This window comes from Psammomys obesus, unplaced genomic scaffold (assembly GCF_907164565.1).
Source record: "Psammomys obesus unplaced genomic scaffold, mPsaObe1.curated_primary_1811, whole genome shotgun sequence".
NCBI lineage: Eukaryota > Metazoa > Chordata > Mammalia > Rodentia > Muridae > Psammomys > Psammomys obesus.
This window is the reverse complement of record NW_026590435.1, coordinates 571361-583197: the sequence shown is the minus strand read 5'-3', so window position 1 is coordinate 583197 and position 11837 is coordinate 571361. Positions and strand designations below refer to the sequence as shown.

Here is an 11837-nt window from a genome sequence, read left to right as displayed (position 1 = left end):
CTCCCCGCCCATCTCACTCTAGCCAGATGGGGAGGTAGGTAGAGCTCTGATCCCTCTACCGTCTTAGTAGAGATTTTCCATGAGCTATCACAGATCTGTCACAGGGGACTGAGGGAGAGGCCAAGAGAGGCAGGAAGAGTTGACAGAGGATTGAAACAATCAGGAAGCCGGGCTGCTTGCTGCAGGGGAGCAGGAAGGAGGGGCCATCTTGACATCAGAGTTTGGTGAACTCTACCTTCCCTTATGCAGTTTCCCATGGGCCCTGCCTGCATCTTCTTGAGAAAAGGCATTGCTGAGAAGCAGCGGGTGAGGTGGGGATGATGTAGAAGGGTGGCAGGAAGAGCAAGAGGACCTAGAGCATGGGGAAAAGGAAGCAGTATGCAAGTGCTGAGCAACAAGGGGAGCAGGTGTAGAGAGCCTGAACTGAGCTGAGGTAGCACTGTATGTCACAAGAATCAGGAGCAAAGGGGGATGGTGGAGTTAGACAAATGGAAAAGGGAGGTGGGATGGAACTATTGTTAGTAACATTGTTTTATATGGGAAATCATACACTAATGATAGTGATGATGGAAATGGTGATTGCTACGCTGCTGGTGATGGTGGTGATGATGTTGGTGATGACGGTGGGTGATAGTGATAGCAAGATAGTGATGGTGCTGCTGCTGCTTTTGATGATGGTTAGGATGGTGCTGATGATGGTATTAACAATAGCTACTGCTCATTAAGTCTTGCTATGTGCCTAGCCCTGTGCAAAGGGTTTACATGCTTGATGGTATTCAGTCCTCAGGACAGCATATGAGGTTGAGTATAATTTCATTCCTATTTTATGAGGGAGTAAACTGAGGCCATTAAGTCATGGAGTATTTTGCTTCAAGCATATACAGTAAGTGAGTGGCACTATTTTATTTATTTATTTGTTCACTTATTTATTTACTTATTCAGTCGTGTTTGATTATTAGGAGCATGTTCTTTAAAATCACCAGAAACAGTAAGGAAAGAAAGAAGAGGGAAGCAGAGGAAAGATAGAAGATAGAAGGGAAGAGAAGAGAGAGAACACTTACCAGGGAGAGGCAAGGCAGAGCACAGAAGAGAAGACAGAAGAAAGAAAGATAGGGGGAGGGAGACGAAAGAGAGATGAGGAAAGATAAGAAATTGAATGGGAAGAAAATAAAGAGACTCTGAAGTGAGAAGGTCTCCATGAATAAAGTTGATAAGGAGTAAATTCCCAGGCACTATGCCTACTAACTAAGCTTACCCTTAGGTGTACCCATAAGTAGGGAACAATGACCAGCAATTCTTAGATATGAGACTGACACTGAATATTCTTTATGAATCTCCCTGTACACTGGTCTCACATAAGGGGATGCTCATCCTGGGGATGAGGTTGAATGGGCTAGAGTCAGTGGGATGTAGCAGAAAGAATTTGGCATGGTAATCAGGAGTCCTACATCCTACTCCCAGTCCTGTGTTTGACATCTGAGTGACTTAAAAGGTGCATGTATGTCAAAAAAGCAGAAGAGGGTATTATTTCACGGAAGAAACGGGGACTGGGAAGAGAAGAACATGTGCTAGATGTGGTGATGGTGCCAAAGACAGCAAAGGACAATGACATAGATGTGTGACAATGTCACAATATAAACCCATTTTTTTTTTGTTAAAAAATTTATTTTTATAAGGATGAAGTGGCTGTGTATGTATCTTAGCTAGAAGAGTTTATCTAGCCCATATGAGGTCCTGGGTTCAATTCCCAGCAACATACCAATTGGGTATGGTAGAACATATGTTTAATCCCAGTACCTGGGAGATGGAGGCAGGAGCATCAGAAGTCATTCTTGGCTATTAGGCTGAGCTACATGAGATCTGTATCAATCAATAAATAATAAAATAAATAAGTAATGGCCAGTGAGATAGCTTAAGCAGGTAAAGGCACTTGTTGCTAAGTCTGATGAATCACCATCATCAGGATGTTTGAAAGAAAGGACCAATTGCCTCAAATTGTCTTTTGACACCCCACAAGTACTTGGCAAGTGCTTGCATTTCAAAATGATTAAATAAACAAATAAATAAAAGAAAAATAGGACTAATTAATAAGGGCTATATTCTATTTATGAGCTGTGTGATTTTGGTAGTTTCATTAATTTCTCTGTTACCCAGCTTCTCATGGGAAAGATGAGACTATCTGAGCCAACCACACTGATGTGATTCTAAGGCTTAAGTATAATGAAAGGGCTTGCCACAGGCATGCATCTGAACACAGCAGAAGAGACATATTTTGCTTTCTTCCTCAGGAGAAGAGGTTATGACTCCATGATGTTTAGGACAGAGAGGTGGAGTTTAAAATGCAAAGGTAGGAGACAGAAAATGAGATGGGGATGGGAGAAAAGGGTGGTCAGAGAATAGCTAGGGATGGGAGTTGGAACAACGGGCTCATTTGGGGAAATGGGAATAGGATTTCTGACCTTTTCAATCTCCTTCCAGGAGAGACCACTGGGACAGGATGAGATTGATGGTAATTCCTTGCTCAGATGCCTTTCCATGTAGCCATCCATTGCTGCCTTCCCCTCCTGCATTTCTGTGTAAATTCCTTTATGTGAAGATTCCTTTCCCCTTTTCTCCCTGCTCAAATGTAATTTGCACAGTTCATGCTGGTTCATTTTAGGCTCTGTTCCCCAAGTGTTGACAGGTGTCTGTCTCATTTGCATGGTTCCTAGAAACTCAGAAATGATGCAAGTTTTAGAGTGATATAAAATGTTACTAACTCCTGTTACTATTGGATTTTTGGCTCTGACAAACACAGTTAGTTTAAAATGTTTAGTGGAATGTGTAACAGTCTATTTACATGTATGATTCTAATAGGAGACTTGGAATAAAACTATGTATAAATTTTAAAAAAATGTTGCTTTTTTTTTTTTTTTTTTTTTTTGGTTGGTTTTGAGATCCCTTAAAACCACTTAAGAGTCTGAGGACTTCAGTGCTCTCAGGGGCATCTTTTTTAACGGCACATTTTATATATCATTTTGCACTTAGTCCTGATGTGACTTGATGTGCCAGGGTGGGTTGGGAGGGGCTTCCCTTTTCTGAGGAGAAGGGGAAGGGGGAATGGAAAAAGAGGGAGGAAGGGTGGGGCTGAGAGGTGAGGAGGGAGGAGTTTGTCATAGGGATGTAAAGTAAATAAATAAAAATTTAAAAATGAATCATTTAGTTCATTAAATGTATTTTTTGTAGAATCTCTAGTTGTGTCTCATTGATAGTTTCAAGGGATACTAGTCTTACCCAGTGACTTTTACAAGTTGCTCTAAAGCTCTTTTCTCTTAACTTTTAGAGCTCCGGGAAGCATTTCTTGAATTTGACAAGGACCGAGATGGGTTTATCTCCTACAAGGATTTGGGCAATCTCATGAGAACGATGGGTTACATGCCTACAGAGATGGAGTTGACTGAGTTGGGCCAGCAAATCCGAATGAACCGTGAGGACAGGGTGTGGGAGACATGCCTAGAATTAGGGTCAGGGTGGGAATGGGAAAGGTAATCAAATTGAGAGTAACACTTTAAATAGGAAGGTGGTTAACAGGAAAAAGCAGTCTTCCAGAAGGCTGCCCAGACTGTGCTTAGAAAGGCTGCATTTGAAGTGGTTGTTCCACCTTTTATTATTAAAAATGTTAAGGATTTTAAAAAATCATGTGTATGAATATTTTGCCTGCATGTGTGTCTGTGCATCAAGCATATTTCCGACACCTGCAGAGGTCAGAAGAGGGTGTCAGATCCCTTGGAACTGGGATTACATACAGTCATGAGAACAAAACCTATGTCTTCTGGAGGATCAGACAGTGATCTTAATAGCTGAGCTCTTCAGCTTCCCACTTTAAAAATTTAAATTACATTTATTTATTTTGTATGAGGGAGGAGGGGTACATATGAATATAATAACATCTATGTGAAGTCAGAGCACAGTTTTCGGGAGTTGGCTTTTTCCTTTCACCATGTGGGTCCTGGGGATTAAACTCAATTTCATCATGTTGCACAACAAGTCCTTTTTACCCCCTGAGCCATCTCCCTGGCCCATGAGTCCTGCTTTTATTATTTACTCATTGTGGTCATTTTGGACAGTGGAATATTTCTAGAATATTCGTGATTTTCAGTTTCCCCATCTTTCAAAGATATGATCATGGCTTACTTATTCATAATGTAGAAACGAAGGGGTAGAAATGAAGGGGTGCCACTGTGGGAAAGGTCATATTCGCTATGAACCCTTACTGAATGTAAGTTCTTATCAGCAGAGTTCTCTGTAGTGGAGCTTGATGGATGTTGAACATAAATCTGAACTTGGATACAATGTCTCTGAGTAGCGTTACTCAGGGATACGTCATTAAATGAAAATATAATTTGATTCTGTAATTGAAGCCAAAATTAGGTTGTCACCTGAGTATGGATCTGAGTTAACAAGATTGAATTTCATGTCATAATATCAGTTAGGCCCCTGTCTGCTGGTTCCATATCTTCAGGTTCAAGCAAATGCCAACAGAATTTATTTAGAAAAGGAATTGCATCTACATTAAACACATAAGTTCTTTTGGTCTCTCTCTGTTTACTAAACAATACAGCACAGCTGTTATTCACAGAGTATCTCAGATAATGGATAATCTAGAGGTGACTAGAGTATATGTGGAGTATACACACAGTATGCCACTTATGACAGGGACTTGAGCATGGACATGTCATGGATGTCCTGGCACAAGTCTTCCGTTGATACAAAGAGATGACTGTCATCATTTGAAAGAAATGGGTCCATATTTAAATCTGTTGATCTTCTGTTGATCTATTGATGGGGAATGCACAAGCCTCAAACCAATAAGGAATTTGCTGAGTGAGTCTGGACTGATGACTCAGTGGTTAAGAGTGTCAACTGCTTTTGCAAAGGATCTGAGTTTGGATCCCAGCACCTGTTTTAAGTAGCTCAAAGCCATCTCCATCTGATGCCTTCTTCTGGTCTCTGTCGGAGCTACATTTACCTGCACATGCAAATACACACACACAGAGTTTAAAATGAATAAAAATTAAACAGATTTTCTTAAGGTCACCCAGTTATACATATATCCTTTGTTTAATAAGTTCATATTAGAGCAACATAAGAACTTGGCTGAGTAGAGGGAGAAACTCAAAGAAAACCCTTTAGCATGCAGGAGGATGGGAACTCAGAGCCAACCATGCTTCCCAACCATGCTTCTTCCTTAGTTGGTGGCCGTGTAGACTTTGAAGACTTTGTGGAACTGATGACCCCCAAATTGCTTGCAGAGACAGCAGGGATGATTGGTGTCCAGGAAATGCGAGATGCCTTCAAGGAAGTAAGTTAATAACTCCATATTGCTGAGAGAGGGGCAAGGGAGACCTCAAGGGGTTAGTTTTATTAATCTACATATAGTATACTGTCCACCAAAATCAACTTGTTGCAGTTAGATACACTGAGAAGAAGGATCACATAAGTTCCAAACATTTGGCAATATATGTTCATCTGATTTGATCCTCACATACAATATTAGGAGTAATCACACATTAATTCATATCATACATATGAGAAACTGAGGCTAATAGATTACACATGATATTGAATACTGAATAAATGTTAGGGCCTCTAATCTTGGTTACAGCAATAGGAAGGAAGAATCTAAGAGTTTGATATTTTTAGAATGGCAGAGCTGTTCTAGTGAAGTACATTCTAGGACAGGATGCTGCAAGCATAGAGGCTTATATGACAGGAAGATGTTTGTGGAAGGGAGACAAGACCAAGTGCTAGACATAACAAGAAACAGGGGCATGACTCAGTGGCAGAGCACTTGCCTAGAATCCCTCAGTGAAGGGCTGGGGGCATGGCTCAGTGATAATGCCCCTGGCTAGAATGCCCCAGCAAGGGGCTCAGGTGTGGTTTGGCACTAGAATACTGCTTTAGTGAGTGCAAGGCTTTGGTCCTTCCTTAGTTTTCATTTTATTTATATTCTGTTACTCGCTTCTCTGTCTTTCCTCCTCCCTTAAAACCTCTTCTTCCACTCTTTAAAACCTCTTCTTTCACTCTTCTTGTCTGCTTTCTAGACCTATACATGCAAAAATACATACTCAAATTTATATCTAGGTTCCATGTATGAGAAAGAACATCATCTGGTTTTTGGCTTTCTGAATCTGGCTTATTTTGTTTAACACAATGATTTTCAGTATCATCTATCTTCTTACAAATGTCACAAGTAAATTTTTCTATATGGCTGAATAAAATCAGAAAAAATTAAAATACATTAAATATTTAAAATATTATACTTATAATAATTTATAAAATGTAGTGATACATGATAATAATAAAAAGCATAGTGCCATCAAGATAGTTCAGTGTTATCCACTTACTGACAAACCTGATGACCCAAGTTCAATCCTCAGGACTCACATAGTGTGTACTGCAAATTTTTTTCTGACCTTCACACAGGTGCATCGTGGAATGCATGTGCCCATACTTGTATATCCAACATAAACAAACAAACAAACAAATAAATGTAATAATTTGTTTAAAGACTTAGAAAACAAACAAAAGCTAAGAAGAACAAGGAAGCTCCTGGCTATGACGGCTATATCTGTCACACTAGTTAGGATGATGATTCCTTGAGGCTATGCATATGTCCAAACTAATCCAGTTGTATACTTTATGAATCAATTACACCCCAATAAAGATGTTAAAAGTAATGTAAATGCAAATTTGAAAGAAGTCCCATTGTTTTTTCCGTTTGTTTGTTTATTCACTTTAAAGCCTGATTTCAGCCTCCTTCCTCCTCTCTTCCCAGTTCTACCCTTATGTCCCTCCCCCATTTCCTCCTCTATTCTTCTCAGAGAAAGGGAGGCTCCCAACCCACCCTGGCACCTCAAATCACAGCAAGATTAAGTGCATCCTCTCCCACTGAGGCAGACAAGGCAGTCCAGCTAGGGGTAAGGGATCCAAAGGCAGGCAACAGAGTCGGAGACAGCCCCTACTCCCATTGTTAGGGGACCTACATAATGACCAAGCTGCACATCTTCTACATGTATGTAGTGGGCCTAGGTCCAGCCCATGCATGCTCTTTGGTTGTTGGTTCAGTCTCTGTGGCCCAGATTAGTTTACTCTGTAGGTCTTCTTGTGGTTCCCTTAAACCCTGGTTCTATCTATCTTCCTCCCGCTCTTCCAGAGAATTCCCTGAGCTCTGCCTATTGTTTGTCGGTGGATCTCTGTGTTTCTATCAGGTGCTGGATGAAGCCTCTCAGAAGACAGTTATGCTAGGCTTCTGTCTGCAAGCATAGCAGAGTATCATTAATAGTGTCAGGAGTTAACTCTCTCCCATAGGGTAGGAAGAAGACCCATTGTTGATGAGCCAACATTCCAGTAGATGACATGTCTTAAATGCTTGCTTAGATTGGTTCTCTACTTCCAGTGAGTGACTAGAACCCTGACCTTTTCTGAGGCTGTCATTGCCAGTGAAGCTGATCTAGCTGTGTTGCTTCTGTTTAGTTTGATGCCAATGGAGATGGGGAGATCACACTGGCAGAGCTGCAGCAGGCCATGCAGAGGTTGCTAGGGGAGAAACTCACACCCCGAGAGATTGCTGAGGTAGTGCAGGAAGCTGACATCAATGGAGATGGTACGGTTGACTTTGAAGGTAATACACTGGGCAAGAATCCTGTCCCTTCCTCATGTGGTTCTCTAACTCACCCACTCTGTATTCTTTTCAAAGTTTTCATTTGAAGGTGTGTTCTAGTTTTGTTTCTGTTGCTGTAATAAAACATCTTGCTCACTGGCCTTTGCTCATCTACCTTTCTCATGCAGCCCAGAACCACCTGCCCAGGGGATGGTGTTGCCCATAGTGGACTGGGTGTGCCTGTACCAATTAGCAACTAAACAATGCCCCACAGATATGCCCACAGGCCAATCTGATGGTGGCAGTTCTTTAGTTGAGGTTTCCTATTTCCAGGTGACCCTATGTTGTGTCAAGTTGATAATGATTATGAACTAGTACACTGCAGGATCATATCTGAGGGAGGCATAAGTTGGCTACGTCAAGTTTAAATTGTGATAGTCTTTGATTTAAAGTAGTCAACATCTAGCTAATGCCTTCAGGTGGGGCCACAATTTGTAGTCTGTTCTTCAAGTCTATGCCTCTTCAGCCCACCCAATCCTGTCTTCTGCAACCATGATGTGAATTGTTATGCTATGGGGGGAATGTGTTTCCTATTCTGCATCGTTCAGTTTCTCTCTCTCTCTCTCTCTCTTTTTTTTTTTTTTGTTACTCATGTCCTGTCTACTTGTTGTATACGACTTATGTATTTCCTGAGGACACAAGCCTATCACCTTTTGTCAAGAATCTCCCCTCTCCCTTGCCTGAGCACATTAAGCCTGACTGTGAGCCTTACAGGAGTTTTTGCTCTTTTCCATGGAATGTTTCTTGTGTTAGTTTCCATGTTGCAGTACAACTGAGCATCTCTCTCCCACCCTTCCCTCTATAGTTTTTGTGTGTGAGGTCAATGTATAATATGTGTGTGTATGCACACTCACAGAGCTCAGAGGAAGGTTTTGGTTGTCCTCTCTATCACTCTCTATTCTACTGAGGGGTTCTCTGTGATCCTGAAGCTAGGTTGGTACTTATAAGCCCCAGCAATTCTTTTTTTCCACCTCCCAAAACACTATAGTTACAGGTGTACACTGGGATTTTCATGTCAGTACCAGGAATTCAAACTGAACTCCTACTGCTTTTACAGCAAACACTGATCCAGCTATACAGCCATTGAAAGGAGCATCTTTTAAAAACCATGTCTGCCCTAACAAGTCACCAAATAGAAGCTTAGTAAATGTGTTGGTACATGTGAATCAATGAAAGTGGGGAAAATCTATCAGACAGAGCTTTAGGCTAAATATAAGCAATGGAAAGATAGGATGACTTCAAGACATGGTGGGCCTAGCAAGTTCTAAACAAAGTCATGGGCAATCTATTCCTTCAGGGCATTCTATTCACTGTCCACCTGATCTTGAACAGGCCAGTTTCCCTTACTAGCTTCCATTTCTTTTCTGTAAAATGGCACTTCCAGAAGCATTGAGCAATAGAACAAAGGCTAGAGATATAGCTCAGTGGGTAAGAGCATTTGCTGCTCAAGCATGAGGACCTAAGTTTGTATGTCTAGCACCCACATTAAAAGTGTAGGCATGGCCTTGTGCTTGTAACTGGTGGTAGATAAGGACAGAGAGTAAAGGTTCACTGCAGTTCTCTGGCCATCAGATTAACAAAAAAAATTGGTAAAAGAATCTGGAGAGATTGCTCAGTAGTTCAGTGTTGGCTGCTCTTCCAGAGAACTTATCATCTGTAGCAGTTCACAACTGCAGTTCGAGGAGATCCAGTTCCCTCTTTTGTTCTTACTGGGTACTGCATGAATGTGGAGCACAGGCATACATGCATGCAAAACACCAATATGATTAAAATAACAACAGCAACTGTTATGCCCAGTTCGTGAGACCCCCAAAGACCATCAGGAATTGACTCGCTGCAAACACATGAGGCTTTATTATATACATGTTCGAACACAGGACACAAACTTCCTGTGGAAGCAGGAGAGGAATGCCCCCCCCATCCTCCTGGTCTAGGGGAACAAGGTTTTTAAAGGGCAAAACTACAAGCAGGGACTTACATGCTTTGGATTTACATGATTGGGTAAGGGAAATTGACTCTTGAAATGATTGGTTTACTTTAGGTGCCAAGACTATACATGGTTCTGGCCTGGCCATCTGGGCTGGTTTCCTAGCAACTGTATCTCTAGTGGGTGGGGAAAGAATGCAGTAAAGCTAGTTCCTTTCCACAGGTGTCTGGACATGTCTCTACCTGGCTGGCCTTTGTTCAGGCTTATAAACCAATACCCACTAATTTTTAATTCTTTGCTCTCTTGCAACAATAATAACATCAACAAAAACAACAACTAATGAGTCGCAGATTCAGTGAGAGACCCATTCTCAAGGGAATAAGATGAGGAAGATTAGAGAAGGGCACTGGGCATTTTCACTGCCCTCCACATGTGCATGCACATGTACACATGTATCTGTACATACATTCATATAACACACACACAAGAAAAAGAAAATATGGAATAAAGTTCCAATAATTTCTATTTATAAGCACTGAGTATGTTTTATGAACATTTTGTCATAGAGAGTTCAAGTCATTTTCTAAAGATTAATGTCACTGCCTGAAACACAGGAAAAGCTCCCCAAAGTAACTCCAGTTGCTTTTACAAAGAAGAGCCTCACAGGAGTTTTTTTTTTTTTTTTCCTCAGAGTTTGTGAAGATGATGTCTCGTTGAAGAAGTAATGAGAGCTCCAGACACATGCTGCCTTGTGAACATGGGTCAAACACTTGTAGAGGACTGGATGCTCACGAGCCCTTGAAGGATAGAGGATGGGAGTGGACTTGCCACTGTGTGGACTGGGGTGCAACTGCAAATAGTTGCTTTGTTTCTTGGGAAGAGAGACATGCATAGAATTGAATTTAGAAAGAAGACTCTATGTACATAAATATGAATTATACTAGGATCCAGTGCTACTCAAACATCCCAGAGGCGATGGCATCTTTCTCTAATTCTGTGTTTCCCACCAGATTCTCCTTCCATGCCTCCCTTAAGAAAAGTTGGTGTGGGAAACTTTTTCATGGTCTGAAAGAAAAAAAAGAAAATCTTTCGAAAAGTTCCACACACAGCCTACCTTTTCCATGGCTACTCTACCAACAACTCAGTTTCCTTCTCTTGGCAAGAGAATGTCCTACCAGTCACAGGGTTATAATGGGAATCCTGCTAACAGTTTGGAAATGCCCCAGGAAGAAGGCGTTCAAGGTTGAGTTTTTTACTTTCCCAGAAGCTCAGTCCATTGCTTCCCTGTAAACACCCATGTCCCCTTAGGGTGAGATAACCTGGGGGAACTCAGCTAAACATCAAATCTGGATTATCAAGGTTTAAAGAAAGCTGATCCCTAGGGGTACTTAATCCCCTGAAAAATATCAAGAATGAAAGAGGTGGGGGGATCCCCCAAATCCCTAGTTTAGCCAGGTGGTTAGAAATTGCAATGCTATTTCCAGAAGCTCCTGTACTGATATGCCCTGGGCCACTCCAGGTAAGTCTCTACCTTAGGTGGTTTGTGGATTCCATCCCTCACATACCAACATGAATCTAGAGATTTCAGCCACCTTACCCTCAAGATAAAAAAATTTGTGCCATGCCTTTCTCCAAGCTTCTCTTGCTTTGATGTCCATTAGGTAGAACTACAGACTGTCATTTGATCTCTGGTCAAATAGCCTCAATTTATATGACTGAAATAAAGTAAAAGTCAAAGAATATATCCTATCCTCTTTGCCTCTTGTCTGTGGTTGTTTATATTGTGTCACTATCCAGCAACAACTTGATTTTCTTTTAGTGTTTTTTTTTTTTTTTTTTCTTTTAGTATTTATGTAGCAATTTTCTTTGAATTGAAACATTTCAACCCAGAGGAAAGCTTGTTAAGACTCGGGAAATTCTAAAGGAGTCTCCTTAAGACTCATGAAATATGAGTCTGGAAAGATGCCTCTACAGTTCAGACCACTGACCTGTAACTTTTCCAGAGGTTGGATCTTGATTCTTAGCACCCACATGGTGCCTTATAACCTTCTGTGACTTTAGTTCCAGGGTATCTGTCTCCCTTTCTTGGATTTTGTGGGAACTTCATGCATGTAGTTCACATGCATATGTGCAGACAAAACATCCATAGACATAAAAAAGGAAGATTGAGGATATGGCCATGGCATTTTTGGGAATGACAATCTTGAG

The 11837-nt window shown here is 41.2% G+C and overlaps 1 protein-coding gene across 1 annotated transcript; it reads left to right on the top strand.

Moving 5' to 3' along the window:
* Nucleotides 1-243: 243 nt before the first annotated feature.
* Nucleotides 244-11325, top strand: Cabp5 (calcium binding protein 5). The gene is made up of 6 exons (XM_055607379.1): nucleotides 244-306; nucleotides 2479-2509; nucleotides 3323-3466; nucleotides 5232-5341; nucleotides 7516-7663; nucleotides 10321-11325. The coding sequence occupies exons 1-6, from the start codon at nucleotides 244-246 to the stop codon at nucleotides 10344-10346; spliced, it is 522 nt and encodes a 173-aa protein (XP_055463354.1). The 3' UTR covers nucleotides 10347-11325.
* Nucleotides 11326-11837: the final 512 nt, after the last annotated feature.